General features: G+C 37.4%; 1 protein-coding gene across 1 annotated transcript in view; it reads right to left on the bottom strand.

The window, feature by feature from the left end:
- The window catches only part of MARCHF1 (membrane associated ring-CH-type finger 1), a 230119-nt gene that overhangs the window by 27014 nt on the left and 176481 nt on the right, over positions 1–26624 (bottom strand). The window contains exon 4 of the mRNA XM_036423927.2: positions 15799–15979. Within this exon, the coding sequence (XP_036279820.1) occupies positions 15799–15979 (181 nt within the window). The remainder of the gene's footprint in view (positions 1–15798; positions 15980–26624) is intronic.

Below are 26624 nucleotides of genomic sequence, written 5' to 3'. Positions count from 1 at the left end.
ATTGGCTGCCTCCTGTATGTCCCCTACTAGAGATTGAGCCTTGAACCTGGGCATGTGCTCTGACCAAGAATCAAACCATGACATTCTAGTTCATGGGTCGACATTCAACTACTGAGCCACACTGGCCAGGCCTTCATCAAAATTTAAGTCTTATATATCTTTAGTTTTTTTGGAGCATCGGCAGACTGGAGATGGAAAGAAATAGAGAGTGCTTGACATTGACAATTAGAAAAGTATAAAGGCAGGTTTTGTGCTGAGAAGAGGCTAGAGAATGGAGTGGGGAGGAAATGTATACCCATGCTGAGAGCCTAGATGACAAGACGGATCATTTACAAGCTCCTGTAGCAGAAAGAGTTCTCACTGCTAGGAGGGACTTGGAGACTGGGTCAAACAGAGGACTACGTGGAGAGATGTTAACAGGTGAGAGCACCCCAGGCTGAGTCACCACTCAGAGACTATCCTTGCTTAACTTTAAAACCACTGATTGTCTGCACTTGTATCCTGGAGCCCAGGATCTTCACCCATTGATTCCCCCGTTGCCTACCAAGCAGGAGTGTCCCATTCTCTCAGAACCTCACTGCATAATGGGCCTGGCCACTCCCTTTTGCTATGACCCACAGGACATCTGTACACATGAACATGTGGCTTTAAGAGAAGTTTCTGTATGGGCCTTGGTGGCTCAGAGCACTTCTGTGTTGCACGTTTACTAGCTGTAATGTAGCTCAGCTCCTTTCAGCTGCCATTCTTATTTCAATAACCTAAGACATGTTATTCATATAAAATAGTACAAATGATCACATTCGCTATTAAAGAATTGGCATTATTTTCTTTCCATTATTGTGAGTTGATAGATCAGGCATTCAAATGTCAGTCAGTTTAAAATGCCTTATAGTTTGCTTAGCTCAGCCCTCTCTTGCTACAGACTTCAAGTATCATTACCACTCCATCACCATGCACAAAGGATCTGAGTGAGCTTGCTTACAAAAATAAACACCAAAAGTCAGGGGAACCGTTAAGGAGGTTGTGGTAAAAGAAAATGAGTGGAATACAATCATAAGGCAAATGTAAGGAAGATTCATATTGTAGGTCCTGTATACTCTTTGTATGGCAAGTGTCATTTGCCTCCAAAATGCTTCACAATCGAAGCAAAGAGGGAAATGCAATCAATAAATAATGCATAGTATATAAATATAAGTATTTCAGCAAACACGCAGATTATGAGGTCAATGTGGTCCGAGGGAAATTACCACTGGAATTGTCACAAAGCATAGTTGATAGAGGTGTTGCTCATTTATAGTGATAATACACTAAGATTAATTCTGCTAATGGCCAGGATGGCGAGCCAGAAATTATTGGTTGCTTACTGATGCCAAGTACTGTGCTGCACGCTTTGTTATAAACCTAACCTCATTTAACCCCCGTAAGAAACAGAAGAGGTTTTCTTATAGTGTCACAAATGAGGAAACACATGTGAGGTACAGAGAGACCATGTTCATGGTCTCAAACTTTTGGGAATCATGAAATGAAACATGAGTTTATGTTTCACCCTTTATGTGATCAACTTTTTGTGTAATCAACTTTTCAACAAAATTGTAAAGGGCAGGAAGTCCTACAAATGTTTGAAAAATTAACTGGAAAACCAGATCAGCAGTACTCGACGAACGACTAAGGATCACTTCCAATCACTGTGTAAGTTAAATGTAGCCTGGGAGTTGTATTACCAACATTCCACTTCTGGGACTGTATCTGAAGAAACCCAAAACACTTGTTCGAAAGAACATATGCACCCCTATGTTCATTTCAGCACTATTTACAATAGCCAAGATTTGGAAGCAGTTCAAGTGCCCATCAATAGTTGAGTGGATCAAATAGTCTTGATATATTTACACAATGGAATCCTACTCAGTTGTAAACAAGAAGGAAATCTTACCTTTTGTGACAGCATGGATGGACCTGGAGAGCATTATGCTAAGTGGCATAAGCCAGTCAGAGAAAGATGAGTACCGTATGATTTCATTTATATGTGGAATCTAATGAACAAAGTAAACAAACAAAGTACCCTCTGATGGGATTTTCCTTTCAAACCAACCACTTGGGAGCCCAGGTCTCAGTCGCTGAATTCAGGTGTGAGGTGGGAATAGCTTGCGGAGAATTGTGGAGTTCCCCCACTTTCACAGAAGGAACTCTCAAAACCGGGTCTCAACTCTTAAAAGGGGAAAACATATGCAACAGATGGGTGCTATTAACCTGAGCAAGTAGTTTGCTTTTAATTGACTTAATTTCACAAACCATGGAAAAGCTGGTGTTTGTAGTTAATAGACACATATGCTGACATTGTTCCTATAGCTTCAAACATGTAACAGCCTGTAGTCAACAACCTCACAACTCCGGGAAATGCAGAGATAGGACATAAATGCTAGGGAATTATTTTAACTTTAACGCTTTAATATACACATTACCCCTCAAGTCAAATGCTTTCACTGTAATGACCTGGTATCTTAAAAAAAAAAAAAAAAAGCAATAGTTTTGTGCATATAGGGAATGTCTTTGACCCCGTATATTATGAGAGATGATTGTGATTGAAGGTTTGCAACATTGGAACTGGTTTTGCAGAGTGGAGAACACAGTGCTGTGGGTTGCCTTGACAACATGGGTTAGTTGTGTGAAGAAAGCCACGACAATGCAGGACCTTCTAGTATGTCAACTACCTATCAAATTAGGTTAAAAGCAAACCAATCCCGCTGCAAGGCAGTGTTACCTGACCTATAAAATATCAGTTTTCATTTTTTTTAAAATCACGAACCTTGCTAGGAAACAGATGAAAAATCTAGGTGGGTGAGACAGCCAGGAAAGCAGGAAGAGAACAGAAAGTGCAAGGCGGTTATTCAAGAGTCTGTCCCCCTCTCCTCTAAACCATCGCACCCCCAACAGGATTCCCGGAGTCCCTGCCTATGCTCTGAAAGGTGATTCTGCTGAGAAAAGTGTCTTGCCCAGACCCTCTTGAGTCTCCCACAAAGCTCCTCAATGGGGAATAGCACTTGCCGTAGTGCATATTCTTAAATCCTGAGCATCATAAGGATGACCACAGCAAAGCTGGTTATTAGTTGAATAGAAAACAAAACCTGCTAACACATGTGTCCTGTGGTCCAATTATTCTGGCAGGGCTGAGGAGGGATTCATCTGCCTTGTCATGCCTCTAAGACAAAGCCCGTTACTGAAAACCTACATTATTGAACAAGTTTGTTTCCTTCCCTCACCAGGGTTCCCTGTTCTTAGAACACAATGTAGACACCCTTCTTCTAAAAATCACCGTAAAGCCATTTTAAATGAGGAGTTTGCATTTTTCTTTCATAAATGATTTTTTTTAAAAAGGTAAATGGAGCTCTGCCTTTCTTTGGCTTAGACTGCAGTTTTGAGGGTTCTCTCCCCCCACCCCCACCCCAACATAATCTCTTGCTGTGATCCACCTGATATTACCAGAGATGGGTCCTGGGTGCAGGAGACATATGTGTGGCTGGGCCTTCCCTTTGTGTTTCCTGGCTTTAAGGTCATAGAAGGGAATTGGGACTGGAAGGACGCCCATGAGGGCAGAGGAGATGCCTCTGTAATTACTAAGTTGAGACGCATTAGCACAAGCTCCTCTGAGTTGAGATGGTGTTTGGGTGGACAGTGACAGCTGCCACATTGCAGGGCCTCGGTAACCTAGCAGAGTGTGCCGTTGAGTACAAGAACAATGTTTTTGTTCCAAGTGACATTTATTTTCTTTCTCCTGGGTAATAGACAAGCATAATAGATGACCCAACACCTACATTAAAGGCCGCTGTGATTCACGAGGCTTTGTGTCCATTCATGGCAAAAAACCTTCACTCCAAGTCTATGAATAATTTAAAGGGTGGCAGTGGCTAAATGGAAACTTGCTTTTTAGAAGTATCTTTAGAAGAGACAAATGACTAGGCATGACATCAACAATGACTCCCTAACTGTACAGCAAGCTAAAAAATAGGCATATTGTTTGGGAAGCATGCCAAAGTAGGCATAACCATCATGGAAAATTACTGATTCTTTCGTAATCATTAAGATTTCTCAATCAAGATAAGAATATAGAGAATCCAAGCTATTATATAAGCGATAATTTATGCTCTTAGCTAAGTCTTCTCACTGTATCAATTGACAAGCTAACCATCACAACTTCCATACAAACATCCTTTTTTTAAAATCTTTTATTTGTTTATTTTTAATATGTTTTTATTGACTTCAGAGAGAAGAAGGGAGAGGAAAAGAAAGATAGAAACATCAATGATGAGAGAGAATCATTGATTGTCTGCCTCCTGAATGCCTCCTACTGGGGATCGAGCCCGCAATTCAGGCATGTGCCCTGACCAGGTCACGTGATGACAAACAACTGAGCCACACCTGCCAGTTTTGTTTTAGGATTGATTTTTAAAGGAGATAGATAAATGATGGTCTGTGAGGAACAGGAACACTTAAGGATGTGATGACTTTGGTTGGGATGTTATTTGAGCTAAAATCAAGGGGTAAGCAGGGAGCTGAATTTCTGCTATTTTCCCAAAGTCACTGGATAACTGTCTATGATTGAGAAATTTGGGTGAATAGATCCTCAATGGGAAGACAGAAGATGTGGGATATGAAGAAAGGTGGGGCCCTGACCAGCGTGGCTCAGTGGATAGAGCTATGGCCTGCAAACCAAAGGGTCCCGGGCTCAATTCTGATGGGGGAGAGGGGAGAGGGAGGGTGTACCTCACTTGCAGGCTTCTCCCCAGCCCAGCCCTGGTTGGGGCACATGCAAGAGGCAACTAATCAATGTATTTCTGTCACATTGAAGTTTCTTTCTCTCTTTCTTTCTCTATTCCACTCTCTCTAAAAGATCAATTGGAAAATATCCTCGGGTGAAAATTAACAAAATAAAAATAATTAAATAAATAAAAGTTAAAAAAGAAAGAAAAGAAAGGTGGGGGATTATTGTTCTTAAAGAAACAGGTTAATCTCCAACCTTGGTCTTTTTGATTTGCGTCTACCTTATTAAAAGTGTTTGAAAATAGTTTTCTGATGACTAGGCCTTCCTTAACAGACCTTCCTCAACTATGTGGCTGAGTCAGAAGTCAAACTGAAGATCAGTGCTAACCAGCCCTCTAGGCCACATGTGTCAAACACAAGGCCCGGGGGCCAAATCCGTCCCGCCAGGCCTTGCAATGTGGCCCGCACCGCGCTGTCATCCCTGCACTACGCTGCGTTTCCATCACAATGACAGTTTATGACTGTTCAGTAAACCATTCGGCCCGCGATTTAGGCTGGATTTTAGATTTTGGCCCCTTCTCTGATTGAGTTCGACACCCCTACCTAGGCCAAGGTGCCCAGAGATAGACATACCCTGTTTCCCCGAAAATAAGACAGTGTCTTATATTAATTTTTTCTCCCAAAGTTGCGCTAGGTCTTATTTTCAGGAGATGTCTTATCTTTCCATGCACTAGGTCTTATTTTCGGAGGATGTCTTATTTTTGGGGAAACATGGGTACTTATTTGGCTTGCTGAGATCATCTTCCCCATGTAAAGCATATGGTTGCACTAACTGGCCTGTGGCTGACACAAGGGAGTGGCGGCCCAAGGAAGCTCGGAGGCTGCCAGGCATGTTTATTGGGCATCATGGGGTGAAGAATTCCTTGCTGAATGCCAAACAGAAGCATCGGTTGCTTAAGGATGCACAGTGTGGGAAGGCTCAGGTGAATCAGGTGCTACTGCTCCTTTTAGACAACGCACACCTACTCCAGAGTGCCATAGTGCCTACCCCTCCTTGTCCTGTTCCCAGTACTGTGCTATTTGTCATTTGTCATCATAAAACCAGACTGTTTTATTCATGTATATTGCCTCTCTGGTTTCTGATACAAATGAATGATCTGTGGGACTGAGCAGCTCCCACAGACATTGCTGGTGATTTTCTCAGCCAACCTGGAGAGGGTTGTCTTTGGGAATCCTCCCAGCTCTTGTTCCTGAGACTCATTAGACAACCTTTTCATCTTAATTTTTTATTAAATTGTTCCCCTAGTGGAACAGAGAAGCAGTTGTGAAATTGAAGATTTTTAACCTAACAATTTTCATCAGCTTTCCGTCAGTTATAATTTAATAGTTGGAATTATATTAATCCTGTCTAGAGTTACTAAAATAATTTCCCATACCACTTTTTTTTTTTTTTTATTAGAAGCTTGATACCCAAATTTGTGCACCAGTGGAGTCCCTCGGCCTAGCCTGTGGGATTGGTTTGAAACTGACTCTCTGACATCCCCCAAGAGGTTCTGGATTGCCAGAGGGTGCAGGCCAGGCCAAGGGACCCTGCTGGTGCATGATTGGGGCCAGGGACAGGGGATATTGACCAGCCAGGGAGGGACTGCTGGATGGCTCCAGGGCATGTCTTGCTCAGTCCCAGCAGCAAAATAGCAGTCTGGTTAGAGCTTCTGCCCCCCTGGTGGTCAGTGTACAACCAGACTGGTCAACTGGTTGACTGTTTGCCCCCTGGTGGTCAGTGCATGTCATAGCAAGCAGTTGAGCAAACTTAGCATATCATTAGCGTATTACACTTTGATTGGTTGAATGGACAACCTGACAGCATATTAGGCTTTTATTATATAGGATTTTAAAAATTGATTTCAAAGAGAAAAGGAGAGGGAGAGAGAGAAATAGCAATAATGAGAGAGAATCATTGATTGGCTGCTACCTGCATGCCCCCTACAGGTGATCAAGCCCACAACCTGGGTATGTGCACTTGACTGAAATTGAATCCAGGAACCTTCGTGCTCTATCCACTGAACCAAACCAGCTAGGGCTCCCATACCATTTTAAAGTATATTTTAAAAATACTACAACTAATTCGTTTCAAACTCTTTATCTCCCTTCAGTAGTGAATCATCTTAACTGGTTATCAATGAACCTTTCTAGGTGTGGTCTCTCAGACCACAGTGGGCTTGGTGAGGTCTTATCTGTGAATAGAATCCAGCAGGAGATTATCAGTCTCCCAGGAGATATTCTTTCCTAAATGCCAAAAATATGTGACTCAAAAAGTTGTTAGATTTGTTCATTAACAAAAATTCTTCATCAAAATATCAACTCTTGTATTAAACTAGCTCTACATTTACAGAAAACCTAACCTTCAATAGAATAACTTTCTTATATTCAACTAAACTGATTTGCTTGGGCCTTCAATCTACATTGCTGTGCCTGAGGCTGAGTGGGTAAATAGCCTCCTTGGGGGTAAAACATTCATATGCAAGATAGTGACATGGGTATGATGAAGCCTTGGGTGCTATACCCATGGGGGAAACAAAAGAAGAGGAGCCACTTGATAGCAGCATTTAGAGAAAAGTAGAAAGTTGGAAGGAAGTAGACTTGTGAGAGATTTGTTTTTGTTTGGAGTGAAATCTCACTAATCTTGCTCTTTTTATAATATTGATAATATGGCACAAGCATGTTGATGGAGCTAGACACCATCATTCCAGTTAGATCAGATCAACATATTCCTCATTTCTATCTTACTTGTCAATCCAATAGGGAAGGAATTTGATTTGTCTAAAATATTTGCTTTAAAGAAAGCCATATTGATTTTTAGTGCCTTATGGTTCAATAAATTAAGCCAAAAATTTAGGGAAATTTTTTCTTAAGTTGTATGCAAAGATTTGAGAAATTAGAATAATAAATTTAAAATAAAATCCTAGCCAAAGAAAAAAAATATCTTTAGCTGAAGGAAAATTTAAATATAAAAGTAATTTAAAACTCAATCATTATATCATGTTAAAAAAATTAAAATGAAAGACATGTAACTTCTTTCTCATTTAAAAAACTCAATCATAAGATGATGCTTTAGGGAAATCTTTATTTGTAACTATGTGTGTGTGTGTACACACATGGATGTACATATGCTTCTGCAAATTCTAATTTGATGCTTTTATGCTTTCCATATGGATCACTGTAATATTGGTTCTGTCATTTTAACCACAGTTTATGTTTCAAATTTCAAAATACACAATATATAAAAGAAGTTCCCTTTTGTGTCACTTATCCTTGTCAAAACAAAAATAGATTTCCCCAAGGGAGAACTGTATCCTGTTAAATACTTCAATAGTATATCTAATTTAAGCTAAGTGTTCCTTTCCAGACCTAGAACAGTGGCATAGGTGACATTCTTACCAAGCAAATGAGGCTAGGTCCTTCAAGTGATAATTTTCAAAGAGAGGAACAGAGCTGAAGTAGTATATTATCGGACCTACGAATAACAAATACTGAAGAGAAATGTTTCCACCAACAACGGTTATTCAGGGGCTGTTTATTTAAGTCTACTTTGAGACATCCTCTATCAAGTCCTGCTCTATATTCCAATTCTCTCTCCTTTATGTCCTAGTTGCCCAACTGATAACTCATACCTTCTTGATTAGCTTATATTATAAGACGCATGAAGAATAAAAGAGAAAAGATAGTCATCTTGCTATGTGTTTATAGTTATTGTAAAAAAAAAATCTGTTCATGTGGATGGTCTCATAAGTAAAGATTAAACATATGGTGGCTTGCTCTCTCTGAATTACTTTTATTTAGCATTCCCTCGGAAGTTACAGAAAATTCTTGATCCTTACACCACTACAATGCCCTTAAAACTTATTACAAAATCTTGTAAGCAATTCATCCTTTTTCATGTTTATGGATGGAAGCTTCATAAAAGAATAAACTCTTCTGTTATGCAGAGAAGAATATTTTTCCATTTTGCACAAACGATATCATAATATTGATCCAAGCTGACCAGGCAATTTTGTTTTGAAATTTTTTTTAAGACTAATCAACCTATTAGTATAGAATTTCCTCAAAAGACAAAAGGATGAGGTCATGTAAAAAGTCCAAAGTATTTACTAGAAAAAAAACATTAGCTACTTTTCAATTTCATAATTGAGATATGACATACTGGCATTGTTGTCTACTCACACATGAATATTATTTTATTTATTTATTTTTGTTTGTTCCCTAATTAATTTTATTTATTTTAATTTAATAAATCTTTATTCAGATTATTACAATTGTTTCTCCTTCCCCCCATAGCTCCCGTCCACCTAGTTCTCATTCCAACCTCTACCCTCCCCCCACCCCCCTCTTCTCTGGGATAATATTTTAATTGAAATATCAATTGTAGCCCTGACAGCATGAATGCCTTAAGGCAATAAAACAAAAAACAAGGAAAACATTTTAGATAATACTTCAGTCGACTTGGATACTTTTCTTGTAATGATATTTTTTGTTATTTTGTAGTTTACTCGTCCTTTCCCTTCCCACAGCAGTCAGCTAAGTAGCCAGTTGGATTCCTCTTTCTCACTGAACAAAGCAGTGAGAAGGTAAAGGGAAGTGTCTGGCTGCACACAGCACCACTGAACAGCAAGGAATTTGTTGTGGAAAACTTACCTTATTCATGTGAGGAGTGTGAGTTTGAAAATAAAATCATTTCCTAAGATTATTCTAAATCACTTAGACTACCCTTAGGTTCATATAGCAGTGGAATTGAAGCATAGCAAAAAGATGAGAGAATGAGCATGCACTGCAAATTATGAGAATTTTTTTGCAATACATATACAGAAAGCTTTGACTGGCCTCAGAGTAGAACAGATATTTCCTATATTTGTGAAGAAATTAAACATTAAACCCACTCCCCCAAACTGAGCTCTGATATTGGGAAAACAGCTGGAGGCAATGGAAATCTTCATTTGCTAAAGGCTTTAAAAAAAATCCTGGAATCCTCAGTAATTTGAATAAATGCAAATTAACAAGAATGTTAATGAGAACTCCAAGATTCCAATAATAACGCCGGAATGGAATGTTCATTCGCACAAAACTCTTCCCAATGATCAAAACAGAATCCTGCCAAAGTTCATCTAGAGCTGACTTCAGCTTTTTCTAGACAGAACTCTATAGCTCTTGATTTTTGTTGTTATTTGAAACAGAAAAGCAGTAGCTATGTAAAATGTTGACTGTGGGCTATTGGAAGAACAAAGTGACGGTGGATGCTCTGAGAGCAGGGAACAAAGAAAAACAAAAAAAAAAGCAGATAGAAAGGCTTTCAAATCACAGCAGACTGGTGAAAGCAGAACAGCCTTATATGTGTTTCAAGCTTTTGTGGCTGTTTGTTAATGTTTTTTAGCCTGCAAAACAATTGATGTTTATGTAATGATGTTACTAGGTGCTAGGAAAATACATTGGGTAACACAGGCATGTTTAAGAAGGAAGATATTTTAGAAAAAAAATTTATTTTATAAAAATTTCTTTTGAAAGATTGCCATTAGAAATAATTTACACAAAAGCTAAAGTTTTGATGTTTGAAGGGACAGGATTTCAGCTACTTAAGGTGGTATGTCAGTGTGATGAGTATAAGCGTTAGCATCAGGGAACTTTGGGGTGATGATGTCAAGTAAGTTTGATACTGTGTCTCCTTTTTTTCTTATCTGTAAAATGGGTTTTATGCATACCTACATAAAAATGGGATTGTAATGGAGATTAAGTTAATTAAGTGGCCTGTTCTAAATATTTGGCACATAGTAGAAATTCAGTATGTAGTGGTCGTATTAGTGAAATTACAAATCTCCCACAATGGTTAAGTAAATGATGTATTTTAAATTTCTTAGATGATTAGGCAACATTATTCAATAGAGTTCTGGAAGACCCTAAGAATCCAATTGCATTTCCTGCGCTGTCCAATTTTGATGCCATGAATTGCAAGACCTGCAGCTTTGCAGAGAATCAATTATAACCTTTGAGCAGTTGACTCACTAGGGCAGTTTATATAGGCTCTTGGATCTTTTAAAAGATGGGATGCTACATCAAATTAGGAAAGGAAGGAATTAACATAGTATTTGCCATATACAGTTCTTTATTTAAATAAAAAAGATGATATAACCAAATCACCATAAGTCATTATGGTGGAAATGTAGAAATAGCAAAATGATTATTCCTTTTTATTTGGCACAATAAGTTCACACAGAACTTATCTATTATGAGCTTTCCAATATCCAATTATTTTTGATCTGCAAAAATGACAAGTGCATATGGCTTAACCTAATTGTTACGAAAGCAAAGGTAACTAATTGAGTCACTGTCTCATTTTAGAAACAAGACAAGGAATAAATGGATACATTGAGTTGAATATTTGTGGTATACTTTGTCAAATAATTGTATAGGAAAGCTATGTAAAGAAACATTTTAGGGGAGGACATAAATTGTCAGTAGCATTTGCTATCTTCAAGCTTAGCTATAAATCTAGCAGCTGGTTTCTCCCACTCAGGAGTGATTCAAACCTATGCAGTTCTTTAACTTCAAAACAGGGTATCAGTTTATGCTTCCTAACTAATATTGTGTCCATTTTTAAATTTCACTGAGTTGTCATTTTACTCGCTATATTTTTGGCTTTTTTTTCTTGGCCCCAGGAATTATTTCTGATGCAGGTAACTCAAGATTAATGGGAATTTTCTTTCTTTCTTTCTTTCTTTCTTTCTTTCTTTCTTTCTTTCTTTCTTTCTTTCTTTCTTTCTTTCTTTTTCCTTTAAAAATATATAACTTTATATTAATTTCAGAGAGAAAGGGAGAGGGAGAAATAGAAACATCAATGATGAGAAAGAATCATTGATTGGCTGCCTCCTGTACATCCCTTAATATGGATCGAGCCTGCAACCTGGGCATCTGCCCTTGATTGGAATCAAACAGGCACCATTCGGTCCACAGGCTGATGCTCTATCCATTGAGCAAAACCAGCTAAAGCAATGGGACATTTCTTAAATGTTATATAAGTAACTATGTTACTGACTTAAAGATGATAAAAATTGCTTTTTTCTCAAATAAGCTCTTGATTTTATTTAGACTTTAAAGGTTTTCTTCTGGAAACATTAGCATACCTTGAGGAATTTACTAACTATGGCTTTCCATGTAGTATTATTAGCAATTAATAAAGTAAGGTTTTGCTGATATCTTTAGAGACTATTAAGCAACAATGTTCATCAGATTATGAAGCTTTGTGCCTTTCTATTTTTAAGAAGCTATTTCATCTTAACAGAATATCCCACTTCCATTGGCTAATGTTAGAAATTCAGAATCATTAGCTAAAGTAATTGTTTCATATGACTGGTCTTTAAACGTTATAAGCTATAATAGAATTACTGAATTGAATTGATAGCAATTTATTTTATGTATTTCAAATATATTCTAATCAAATGTTATACCTGTCATATTAAAAAAAAATTTATTGTTGAAAGTACAATAGATCCTCCTACCCCCACCCATTAACACCTTCCAGCCTGCTCCCGACCCCCAACCCCAGGCCCTCATCACCCCATTGTCTGTTTCCATGGATTATTATGTCTGTCATTTTTATTTAAAAAATATTTTTATTGATTTCAGAGAGAAAGGGAGATGGAGAGAAAGATAGAAACATCAATGGTGAATGAGAATCATTGATTGGCTGCCTCTTGCATGACTCCCCCCGTCCCCCCAACCTGGGGATCAAGTCCCCAGCCCAAGGATATGTCCTTGACGAGAATCAAACCAAAACCATTTAGAAAAGTATTAAAATACCTCAAATCTATGTAGGTTGTATCACCTCAGAATCTGAAAGTCATTTTGGATACTGCCATTTAAGTATTATCCCAGTATCCCACAAGTTTAAGGAAGAAAGTGGAAGTTTGAAATATGTTTCTAGGCTTTTAACTCATAAACCACAGAGGTAGGAAGAGAATGTATGTCTAGGAGTCATGTATTAGATCAGGAGATGAAAATTCAAATACCTCATTTGACCCAGTAATACCACTTCTAGGAATATATCCCAAGAAGCTAGAAACATCAATCAGAAAGGATATATGCACCTCTATGTTCATAGCAGCACAATTTACCATAGCTAAGATCAGGAAACATCCTAAGTACCCATCAGCAGATGAGTGGATTAAAAGTCTGTGGTATATCTACACAATGGAATACTATACTACACTAAAAAAGAAGGAATTCTAACCATTTGCAGCAACATAGATGGAACTGGAGAGCATTATGCTAAGTGAAATAAGCCAGTCAATGAAAGAAAAACACCACATGATCTCACTCATTTGTGGAAATATAAAGAGCATTATAAACTGATGAACAAAAACAGATCCAGAGACAGGGAAGCATCAATTAGACTGTCAAACCTCAGAGGGAAAATAGGGGAAGGTGGGGATAAGTGGGAGAGATCAACCAAAGGACTTGTATGCATGCATATAAGCCAAACCAGTGGACACAGACTCCAGGGGGGTGAGGGCATGAGTGGGGGTGGGTTGGGAAGGTAATGGGAGGATGAGGACAAATATGTAATGCCTTAATCAGTAAAGAAATTAAAATGCAAAAAAAAAAAAAATTCAAATACCTTCACTGGAGCCACAGAGCACTCAGAAGAGTGGAGGCAGCCTTGAGTCTCATGATTGGAAAAAGAGAAAGGGCTGAGAAATGTGAAGAACTTAAAGGCAAATAGCCATCATCTAGCTTTCAGACTATTGTCCTAGGGAAACATGGTTCCAGTAAGACCAGATACTGTGATTTTCAAAAGTTTACAGTTTTATATAATATAATCACCTATTTAAATATTGGTAATTAATTCAAATTTTAATCTCTGTGGATCAAATAAAACACATCAGTGGGCTGTTAGGAAGCAACCTCCGGATGAGATTCTAACATCCTCTGTAGATATACAAATGCTATTAAAAATGAAGGATGTTGACATGCTGTCCTTCATTAATATTTATGACCACTCAAAGGAAATATTTATAAGAAAACTAGGATATTTCATTAATCAACAGATAGTAGGTGCCCAGTAGGTTGCCACAACATATTCATTACTAAGAATATATTTATTGCTTTAGTATGTAATGAATATTCATATTCATTAAGAAGAGTAGATGTATGCACCTCATTTCTCTAGTTTGTAAACAGGTTAGTTGAAGCAAAAATAGAATTTCTCGATAGGGTTGTAAATTATTGGCAATAAAATATTAAGAAAGGATCAGAGTTGTATATAGAAATGATTCTATAAAAGCTGAAGGTAGAATAAGAATACTTTTCAAGTTATGTATAGCATCATGTATTGTTATATTATATAAAATGGGGGAGAGGGTAGATAGTATGAAGAGAAAATGTAAATATTAAATATTTCATTACTCTAGATTGTAACTTTCAAATTGAAATGTTATGATTGACAAAGCTGAAAGGAAAATTTTATGTAGATTTAGGTTAAGAAACAAAAACATGGAGAAATAAACAGATGCTATGAAATAATTTGTAGTTCCCTGGAGGGTGAGGAGAGAAATTTACAGAATCATGGAGCACACTGTGTCATGTAGTTTCTCCAGACAACACACAGCATCTGGTCAACAGATAAAGCAAAGGGCAAGGAGTAAGGGCCCGCTTCTGTTTCTGTCATTTGATTGCTCTGGGACCAGAGAAACATAGGGTCATCTTTTTGCACTCAGGTCACCCTAGATGTTAAAGACAATGTGTTTCCCAGAGGCATTTTGTGCATCAGTTTTGACATCTCTAAACTACTTGCAGAATTTTAAAATTAAGGCTCCCACAAAAGCAGGGGATGCTATTCTCTCTCTCCATAATTTACAGATTTTTAATGAAGACTTGAGCTGGCCAGCCACCAGTCAGATGCCTATTGAAAAATTCTTGTTTGCTTTCCATTTCTGCTCATCTCCAAACCCATCATGTTCATTTCCAAGCAATGTTCTCTTTATACTCTTTTTCATTGCATATCATTCAAATGGAAAAGCAGCTGTAGGCAGATTCATTATTTAAATCGCAGTCTCTATACTCTCATTTGGAAATTGAGGCATCCATATATGTCAGGCTGCAGTTGGGGAAAAAGATGAAGAAGTTCCATGCAACAATCTAAGGGCCCAGCCATCAAGCATGAATTACATGAAGTTCATTTTCTTTGTATCCTTTATAAGTTTTCCTCCATTAGTTTTGAGTCAGATACTGATTTTATATATATTCATATAATTATTTATTCTTTAGAAAAATATAACATAAATGAAAAATTTGAGGATTAAATTTATAGGTAAAAGTATACTTATCTCTGCTTTAGAGTTTGATGAGCATTATGGAAAATAATACTTTTTCTACGTACTCTAATTATATGTGACCCTCCACACCAAATCCCCAAATAAAGATTAAAAAAAAAAAAAAGAGTCCACACCATATAGGAAAAAAAAATCATTCTCTTCTATTAGCTAATGCCTGGCTTTCAAGAAATTTGATGGGTTCATATTATTTAATGTAATCTATTATCTGACCTTCTTGGGAATTTACCTCAGTAAATAAAATGTTCTCCTAGTTCCCATTAATTCATTGAATTACAAGAATATTTTGCATATATATATATATATATATATATATATGTATATATATATGTGTGTGTGTGTGTGTGTGTGTGTGTGTGTGTATGCACACATATATATATACATATCCACACAGGCACATATACAAATATACATTCATTCACACACTTTTTTTTTTTTTTAGTTTGAAGAGTGATGTAAAAATCAGAGGCTCTGGAATACAAAACAGAGAACGAAGCATTATCTGCAAACACTTGGCTGCATTTTGCACACTGACTCCAACACGAGGCATGTACTCTTCATGGATATTAGCATAGCAGCAAAACCTTGCTGGGGAACCAAATGGATTTTTAAAACAAGCCAGCTTTACAAGTTCTCGCCTCCAAAACACCTCCTACAAATACCATACCTTCCGAAGGGGCTTGAGCTTGGTCTCCATTATGAAGTCATACTTGCAGAGCTCACAGCAGCGCGTGTCTGAGCTCTTGATCCACTGGTGGAGGCAGGACTGGTGGACGAAGCGCAGGGTGCCCGTGCAGCGACAGGGTGTGATGAGGGGGCTCTCTTCATCGCCTTCGCAGTGGCAGATCCTGGGGAAGGCAGAGCGGCCAGGGTGAGATCTCCCACCAATGGATTCCCTTCCTCGTCCATCCCAGGCTGCGGTAGGAACTGCACCCTGAGCTTTAGAAGGCAGGACCATTTCATTCCAGCATAATGCTAGAACTGCATCTATGACTGATAATAATTTTCTTTCATTTGCTCAGTCATTGCTCGACTCTTAAGTCATGTCAGGAGGCATGAACACTGCTACGCTTCTACACTGAGGCCAATTTTAACTGCACAACTATTGAGCTGTGTCCCAGCTTAATCTGACAGGTCAGTGTCTATGGCACACAATTTCATACATAAAAGTTCTAAATTCTAAGTCTTCTAAGGAATGTTGCAATCTGATAACTTAATTCTTTTATTTTGATGGTAGTTTTACAGGGGCATTGTGTATAATTTAGACATAGGGTAGTCTACCAATGAGGAAGAATTCTGAAAAATGTAACATATTACCAAAGAATAAAGTGAATACATAGCATCTCACCTAGAAAATATTATAAATATTTTCCTAGAAAGATGCACACAAATTTGGTCACAATGAGTGGCCTAAACTGTCATAGCTATCATGGTTTAAAAGTTACAAAAAGTACTGGTTGCATAAAGTTCAGTGGAGTAAATCCTATTGTTTTAAAATGTTAATTACTACATCTTCCAAGGAATTCAGAATTCAACTATAGTTTACTGAATTACTATGAATTTTAGAGCCAAAGATTCACAGTGTATAAAATCATTATTCTCATCTTCAAATTTTAAAACATAATTAGTTAACCTCAATGTGGTCCTTCAACAAATTCTTACGATTTAATCAGCTAATACCTTTAATTAGAAATATTTGCTTGAAATCTGTTCAGAATCAGGAATGGACATTGAAAATATATCTTTATAGTTACTTTTAGAGGCCAGTGGCAGTGGCACCTCGTAAGAACGTTTAAATTGCTGCTACTGCTCTTTCTTTTCAGCCTGTGTGCTCTGTTCTCCAGAAGCAGGAGTTCTAAAGAGTGGATCTTTAAAATACACTTACATCTACCTCAGCTGCCTCCCCAGGGGAAATGAAATGGCTGCTCAGCTGGTTACGGCAGCAAGATTCAGGAATCGAAACCCGGCCCTTCCCCAACCTCAAAATAAAGAAGTATGACACAGGACAGTAGTATAATACTTGAATCTCCGTTTCTTAAGTGAAAATAAAGCAAGCAAAAGCAAACACTGACTTCTAAAGTCCTAGGGGTGGGAGGGTTGGGATGAGAGCACAGTCCACCTTCTGGACCGAGCTAGGAAGGAACAGTGTGGGCTGTGGCAGCACCAACAAATGGCTGATGTGGTGGGGACAAACTGAAAATTATCTGGGAACCAAGTTTTGATATAAAAGCCTGAAATACCTCCTCTTTCCAGAGGTGTAGGTTGTAGGGATCAAGGCTTAGTATACACTGTATCACACCCGTTGCCAATAGAGTGTTGGTTGCACCACCAGGCTCAGGAGAAGACTGTTGAGCAAAGGAACTGTTCTGTCGACTCTGACTTACTATAAAAGCAACCAGTGAAAGCAAATAGGGTTTCTGTAGCACTTCATTTTGTTGTAATACTTATCCTTGGAGCCTTTGAAACTTACTGAATTATAGGGCATGAGAGGTTGATAATTCTTAAGTCCTTGAAACTCTTCTCTCCCTGCCTCCACACAAAGATATTCCCGTAGGTCAGGGGTCAGCAAACAATGGTCTAGTTCTTCCTGCTGCATGTTTTTGTAAGTAAAGTTTTATTGAAACATCAATGCACACTGTATATGTAGCGTTCAGAGCTGTGTTTGCATTATACCTGCAGAATTGAGAGTTGTTGCAGGGACCATATGCAACATGTTGCAAAGACTAACATATTTCCTGTCCATCCCTTTACAGAACCCCTCTGCTTACCCCCGCCTTAATCATGGTGTTTATGAGTTAAAGGCAATGCACAAGGATCATGAACAATAATAAAAATCCAGGTTACAAGAAATTACCTTAACTTTTATATTTTTCAGCTTCGGCAAGGAACAAAAGTTGAAGTAAAGGTTACGTAGAGAAGCACACAATAAAAGTGAAAGTCCCCCCTGACCTGGCAAGGGAGCCTGCTGAACTGTAACAGCCTGCAGGGACAGGGGGCATACTTTCTCATTTGAAAAATAAAAACTAGCAGTTAACGCCATCTGATAATTCATCACTAAAAAGCAATTGTGTAAAAGGAATACGGCTCAGCCATAAGGAAAGATGAAACACTGCCGTTTGTGACAACATGGATGGACCTGGAGAATATTATGCTAAGCAAAATAAATCAGACAAAAAAAAAAAATCAAGAACCATATGGTTTCACTCAGACGTGGGATATAAAACTGAAAGCAATGAATGAACATACAAGAAAAACAAAAAGTCACAGACACAGACAACAGCATGGTGGATAGCAGGGGGCAGTGAGGTGGGGAGGGTAGTGAATAGTAAAAGGGATCGCATATATGGTAACGGAAGAAGATTTGACCTTGGGTGGTGGACACACAGTGCAATATACAGATGATGTATCACAGAATTGTACACGTAAAACTTACATAATTTTATTAAGCAATGTCACCCCAGTACATTTAATTTAAAAATGTCAAAAAGAAAATACGATTGTGTGAAAAGCTGCATAGCTGTCAAGATGATTCTGAGGCTCTGAATTTTTACTGACATGTAAACCATAATCTATTCATAGATTTAAAAAACTCCCTTGATGGTTACTGAGTTCACACTGATCTGAACCACGTGCTGATTGCATAGTCCAACTTACTGTACCTTACAGACTTCTTTAAATTTTTTTTCTGAAACTGTTACCTGAAGTAGCACCAGCATTTTTTTTTTTTTTCATAAAATTAAGGTTATTTCCCACAGGAAAAATCCTAAAGAGCCTAATTCATTTTTATTCCCATTTCACAAGATTTGTTTTTACATTTTGAACTTTTTCCAAATTATCCCAATGAAGTTGGATCCCAGGAGACTTTTTAAAAGCATATTGAGATTGTTCTAAATGAATTTAAGAGCTAACTATAAACTTTGGGTATTTATTAGAAATAAAAAATAATGTGATAATGCCATTACAGGAAGAATTAAACAATTCTTAAATTGATAAACTTTGCACAAACTACAATTGCTAAGTTATAAATGAAAACATAAACATGCTTTTTCCAAAAGAATAATTGTGTGCACAAAATGATTTCAACAAAGAAAATTGCATTGTAAAACATTCATAATTTTGATGTATGTTTACCTTATGGGATATTATGGCTTACGATTTGAGTGATTCTATAAAATCATTGGTGAACTTCATTGGTGTCATATTTTTTGGCATTTTAGCATTTGAACTGGCTGCTTAGAATTTAATCAGCATATATTGAAACTTTGACATTTTATAACTTGAATAAACTTCTACTTCTATATTATTTCTAGCTTTCTATGAAGAGCAGACCACAAAATACCATTTTTGAAATTAAATCTTGAAAATTGTGTGTGTGTGTGTGTGTGTGTGTGTGTGTGTGTGTGTGCGCGCGCGCGCGCGCGCACTTAAAGTTCCTTAATGTTTAAGTTTTAAGAAAAATAAGCTTTTTTTGGTGTGAGGGGAGAATCTTATGTAGCTCAAAATGACCTCCACTGCTTCCCACCCCTTCCCTTATCAAGGCTTCTTGGTTCTGGTAGGATAATTTTTTTTCTGCATAAGTTAAAAAAAATAATTCATCAGTGAAAAAAATATTCATGAAGGCCATAGTGATTATGTAACTTCAGGAATTCCCTCCCTCCCGCCCCCCAATTTATTTCTTTGTCATTGCATTCACTTACATTTTCTTGGTTCTTGCTATATGCAAAGAAAATTCAGATAATAGCATCAGCATGTAGGGTAAATTGAGAGGGAGAGAAAAAGAATTTGCAGGCAGTTACCCCAATCATCTCGGTATTAAGAATCTGGAACACTGTGGTGACACTGAGGAGATGGGACACTTGGCCTGCAGAGCGTTCAGAGGTCCCGAGGACCTTGCTGGGTTTCTGTGACTGGCTGTGGCACCCTGCACATTGGTAATATGTGCCTCCCGGAGGAAGTCAACATCTGTAATCTTCAGACAGCACCTCACGTGCAGGCCTGTCAACTCTCGCTTCCCATGTTCCATACCACATTTCCGTTTCTCTTTTTGGCAAATCTTTCTGGTATATCCCCTCACTTCCTTACCTACATTTTTTCTCTGTACTTCTCTCTAACTAAATAATCTTTAAGCACAGTGATTATGGATACTGCTATGTTTGTAATGGTTTAATTTGGATGTTTTTCTTTATTCAGATCTAATTATCATACTTCAGAGTTTGGCATTCGTTATTTGAATTCACTTTACTAAGCTAAATAAATGACTTTAAGACATGTTGGTCAAAGCCATATTAAAAGACATGAAGCTGTGGGTGAGAAATTAAAGCTCAGGTAAGTGGGTGAGGCAGTATAATCTCTCTCTCTCTCTTTTTGGAGAAATACAGCAGAGCAATGAAAGGAGAGCAGACTAGATAAAGTTTTATTTTTATTTTTAATTTCATTTTCTTTTAACAGATTTCTTATTCATACAGCAGGAGTGAAGGTGCCAAAGAGAGGGTTTCCTTAAAAAAAAAAAAGGCACATAGACAAGAGAATGCTCCATTGTTAAATGAAGGTTTTTGAGAAGTTTAGACAGTACGAGGCAAGAAAGTATGGTAGAGGATTATCTTTGCAGGGAAGCAGACACAGTTTCCTGTGTGCAAGAGGTAGAAAAAAAAATGACAGTGAACATCAGAGGGGGTGGAGGTGGAGGAAATCTCAGTGGCTGGGTCTGGGAGGTCTGAATATCTTCTGTGATATAGGACACAACATGTAGACTAAACAGATGGCAGAAGGCAGAAGGTTAAGGTCTTATAGAGGCTGTAAATAATTAGAAAGTGCCACCTGGAGAATGTAATGGAAAATTAGCCAAGCATGAATATTAGAAATGTGGAGCAGCCACGGGGTGCCCAATGAGATGAGACAGCACGGATTTATGGTAGACGCTATTAACACTACATTGTGACTTGGCGGTGTTCAGCAGTCAGACAGCAATCCTACAGGTCGTAGCACAAGCTTACATCTTGAGATCACTGGGTCAGAAAAGGGAAGGACAAACGAGGGAAGCATTGTGGTCCATCAGAGATTACGATGAGAAACCATTGGCCATGGTGTCTAGACTCTCACTGAGCAGGAAGGAGAGTGAAACCATTGCATGGTCAATGTATCATGAGGAAAGAATAGGTTTGAGAGACTGTAAATCACAATGTTGGTGGAGAACTGATTTTGAAAGTGGGAAGGAATGAGACAAAAACTGTTTATATGTTGAGTACTTATGTTTGTCATATTGACTTCATATCCCCTTGATTGTATTTTTTTCATTGTCATAGGAAAAATAATATGGAATTGTTTGGTGCCTGAGACTCATGACAAGCAAGTCAATTCTGACTCACATCCTCACTATTTATTCCAGGAAACTAGAAAAGTTCTCAGTTTACTCAAGTGTAAAGTGAGGTTAAAAATACATCTCAGGGAATCATGAGGATTAAATAAGAAAGTATAGTGTATGATGCATCGTAGGCAATCATTTGTCAATTTTATTATGGCTAATTTGTTAATTTTATAATGGGATTAATACTACTGAGACTACTACTAATTTGGTTTACCTATTTCATTGCTTTCAGGTCTTTGGAACTCATAGTTTTTAGAAGATAGTTTGTATGCTGCTTACAGCAAATGCTTGTGAAACCAAGATCATGAATTCTGGCTCTGCACAGGTGAGTTACTTACTGACACATTTGAATCCCCAGGTGGGTCAAGTGAAAGACATATCTCAAATAAAACTAGTCCAGGGAGTACATAGAGACTGTGTTAGGGTAAAATTGGGATTAAATTTAGCTTTGCTCTTCTATTCACTGAATGACCTGTGAGAAGTTTTCTAAACAGTAGGTTTTATTTATTTGTAAAATTTTACATGGCTATCATGAGACTCAAATAAAATGGGATATATGAGAAAATAATGCAAAGTATAAATGTCATGCCACATTAAGGCCTTATTGTCAATCTATAAATAATCAATAACATCAACAAAAATTGCTGCTAGGTAACAGATGCAATACATCACATGCTTTTTATAAAAGCAACTCAAAGTTTTGTGTCTGCATTTCAGCTTACAGACTGTCATTTTTCATCATAAAGAGCTGAAAAGTGAGAAAGGGAAACATTTTCTCCATCTACCTTATTTCTTTTTTGCTAAACTACCAACACTCTCCTTATAGACAAGTTTAAGGACCCTTTCTAAGCTCTTTATCTTTCCTATATCTTTTTGCGTTGTTGACTTACCTGTCCTTCAAATTTATCTCTTTTTGACTCATGTGACATTGCTCTTATATTGCTAACCTTAAATTTAGGAGAAGTGGAATCAGAAGGGCATATAAGATGATTGTAAGGCCCAGCTGGCATGACTCAGTGGCTGAACACCAACCTGTGAGCCAGCAGGTCACAGTTCGATTCCTGGTCAGAGCACATGCCCAGGTTGTGGGCTCAGTCCCCAGTAGGGTGCATGCAGAAGGCAGCCAATCAATGATTCTCTCTCATCATTTGATGTTTCTATCTCTCTATTTCTATCCCTTCCTCTCTGAAATCAATAAAAAATATTTTAAAAACACACACATGATTTTAGGTTTTGGAATAGTGAAGGACAGATTAAAAAAAAGTTAGTCTTCTGGATCCTGAGAAGTTGAGAAATGATAGGAGAGATATAATAGGTGAGCTTTGATGGTGAGAGGAGATAGGGGAATAATATGGAATTCAATATATGTAAATTCATGTCCCAGACTCTTCTACAATAATTAAAAACTGTAGGTCAAAGGGGCAACCTTCTAAAGTATGAGTGCAGTTATTTGGGGACAAATAAAACGAACTACTAAGTCACATTTAACATCTGAGGGGAAGAAAGAGGAAGGAAATGAAAATTACATGACAGCTTTCTTTGGATGTGTGAAAGATTGCTGTGTGAAAGGCAACTGGTCTTGTTCTGTTCTACAACAGCATCCAATGAGTAAAAGTCAAAGGAACCAAGAGAACTTTCAAAAGATGTTAGAGGCTGCCTGAGGAGAGTGTAAATTTCCCATCATTGAAAGTACTCAAGCACAATATGGATGACATAGTGTTAAAGCAATGATTTTCAACCTGTGCCACAATAATTTTTTAAACATGCAATATCTGACTATTATCCCCCTTATATTTAAAATAAAAAAATGACAACAGCCAACACAACAATAGACATCTGGTGTGAATCAATCAAAATTATATGTATTTTTTGTCAGATCAGCAAAAAATATATAGTTTTGGTGTGCCGCAGAACTTTAGTAATTAGCTCATGTGTGCCACGAGATGAAAAAGGTTGAAAGTCACTGTGCTAAAGGAACACAACCTCATATTTAGTTTCTGATGTTGCAATCTGCTCTTCTCCTGTTCCCACAGACTGATTTCTACACCACCACCACCATTTCTTTATCAGAATTTCCTCTCTGCTTATCCTGGAATTTTGGACTTGGCCTTTTTTTCTTCTTCTACACTGACTACCTTTTGTAGGAAGGCAATGTAGGCCCACAACTTCAAGCATTGCTCCTGGATTTGTGATTTTAAAACATCCATCTCCAAAAACAACCTCTGCCCCTCTAATAGCAAAAAGCTCCAGCCAGTTTTCTAACTTCAATAATGGTGTATCCTCAAAGGGACACTTACTCTTTCCTAAATCTCTTCTCCAAAATAGCTATTCGCCCCAAAGATGCCAATCTATACCTATCCTGCTCTCTTGGTTTGCCTTTATCTTTGAACTTTCCATGTACTTCAGATTGTATATTGAAATTGTCATCAATGTGGCAATATTTTTCTCCCTCAATGTTTTCCATATCTTTCTCATTTTCATCCTCATTGTCACCTCTCTAGTAGTTTTGAATGGTCAACTCTCAATTATCTTTGATGCACACTATCATTAAGGTTTGGCTCCTTCAAAATAATTTTTAAAACATACAGTTATTCTTAATATATGGTCACTCTTTAAGAACTCTATCATCAGTCAAATAAAATCTAAATTACTTTTCATGAGCACTAACTGGTTTGGCTCAGTGGATAGAGCTTTGGCCTGCAGACTCAAGGGTCCCAGGTTTGATTCTAGTCAAGGGCATGTACCTTGGTTGCAAGCACATCTCCAGTGGTGGGTGTGCAGGAGGCAGCTGATTGATGTTTCTAACTATCCTTCTCCCTTCCTCTCTGTAAAAAATCAATAAAAGATATTTAAAAATAAATTACTTCACCCAATTTTAATATGACCTTCCATAATCCAAATTTACCTTGACTATACTATTGTCATATTTCCCACTAATCCCTAACATACAGGCATAGTAGCATCTTACAATATTTACCAGATCATAAACTATAACTTTTGCCACAAATAAATTATCATTGTGCCAAGATCTTGCTTCCTCTGAGCCTAGAGGGCAGTGTAAACGCCTTGGCTGTGTTATCCATTAATGCCAGTTAACTTACAAATGTTGTCATATTCTGTTTGTGTCCCAATGTGAGGAACATTGGGAAAAGCTGGTGTGGTTGTTATAAGTACAATCAGCATTAGAATCATAGTTCTTCATATGTATGTTTTTTTTTTTTAATTTACTTGTATTTTCAAGTTCCTCATCAATAAAATAAGAAAGTAGCGACATTTACTTCATAGGTCTATTTATAAGGATTAAGTTAATTGTCAAGAAAGATAAATAGTATTTTTTAAGATAATGCTCAGACTAATGCTCAGGATATTTTGCCAGCCTATGCATTCTGATGATGTGTGCCTTTGAGAACTTCCTCAAATATAATCTCACATCTTTTTTATTTACTTTTTTATTTTTAAGTGTTTTTACTCTTTTTCTAATAATAATTTATTGATTTTTTACAGAAAGGAAGGGAGAGAGATAGAGAGTTAGAAACATCGATGAGAGTCATCGGTCAGCTGCCTCTTGCATGCCCCCTACTGGGGATGTGCCTGCAACCAGGGTACATGCCCTTGACCAGAATCGAACCCGAGACCCTCATGCTGATGCTCTATCCTTTGAGCCAAACCAGTTTTGGCTAATCTCACATCTTTGATACCCTCCCTCTCTTGATAACACTGTATCTAAGTTGAAGCTATCCTAAGACTCACAGCATTAATGCAACAGCCTCTAAATCTTTTTCCCCTACAATGCTCCCTCCATTTTTTGAGGTTTCATTGCTCTTAACTTTGTTGTTTGTTAATTGCTTAAACTAAGTTCTGCTATTATGAACTGAATAAATTCATATTAATTATTAATTTTTCGTGGGCAGGATTTTCTTTGTATGGAAAGAACAGCATGATATTAAGAGTAATTTATATGATAAGAATGTTAAAAAGTCAGGGTAAAGATGGCAAGTTACTAGACCATAAATGGCCTGGGAATGGTATAGCTGAAGGTGTTACTTGAACATAGTTTAAGATATTACAGAGCACAAACCAAAAGAGATAGCTTAGTGAGATGATTTAGCAATTCTCAGAAATTGTTACCAACTACCAGCACTTTGTTTATGTTTCGGGAAAATTTACTTATATTGAAAGTGAGAAATGCATGATCCTTGCACATACCCTTTACTCTTTCATTAACATTTGAGGAACTAAACTAAGGTATACCATTTTTATACCCTTTCTGAGCATCAGAGGAAGTCAAGTAAACTGATCTGATAAAGAAAGGAGAAGTAACTCTTATTTAATAAGAACTTATTTAAGATGTAACTCTTATTTAATAAGAGAAGAACATGAACAGCATTTAATAATAGTATTCTTACTACCAGCTGTTTCCAGCAATTCTGATAAACATGGAGTGAGAATACATTTTTGGACTTCAAAATACAAACAACCTTAAATCAGATTTTTTTAAAGATTTTACTTAGAGAAACGAAGCTAAGCATTATAAGCTACCATTCAGCCTGAGATTAAAAATATATTATGTACTCTAATTAAAAATATAATTATGATATAAGGATAAAATATTTTATAGATAGCTCATACAATTTTTATAATCATAAGATTGGCCACTCTGAATCTACAATCTTCTTAACATCTACAGATGAGTGACAGCTTTTCACACACAAGTGATTTTTTAAAGTGTTTACTTTTCTCAAAGGAATATTTTCAACTAAAAAAACCTAACAAAACCCTGCTACATAGAATGACTTCCTGAGTGAATTTCATGCCCTAATTTGTCACCACTGACTTGGTCAACACTTCAGACCATCTGCACAGACTGGAGGGAATGATCAACACCAAAGACAATGGCATAGCAATGTCCCTGGCTCCTAGCTTGATCCTGGAGCCGATCCAAAGTCACAACTAATCAGCTGCATTTTCTTCTCACTAGATATCACACTGATGAAAAATGTGGAGAAGAAAATGATCACCTTGCTGTGCCAGTAATGAAAGCACTGGAGGCCAAGTCTTATTTGTATTCAAAGGTTATCGTGGTTGTGTACGCAGTTATGGATTGGGAATATTCTATTTACTAGTAAATT

Source organism: Pipistrellus kuhlii, unplaced genomic scaffold (assembly GCF_014108245.1).
Source record: "Pipistrellus kuhlii isolate mPipKuh1 unplaced genomic scaffold, mPipKuh1.p scaffold_m20_p_8, whole genome shotgun sequence".
NCBI lineage: Eukaryota > Metazoa > Chordata > Mammalia > Chiroptera > Vespertilionidae > Pipistrellus > Pipistrellus kuhlii.
The sequence above is the reverse complement of the archived record's forward strand: the minus strand, read 5'-3'. Positions and strand labels throughout refer to the sequence as shown.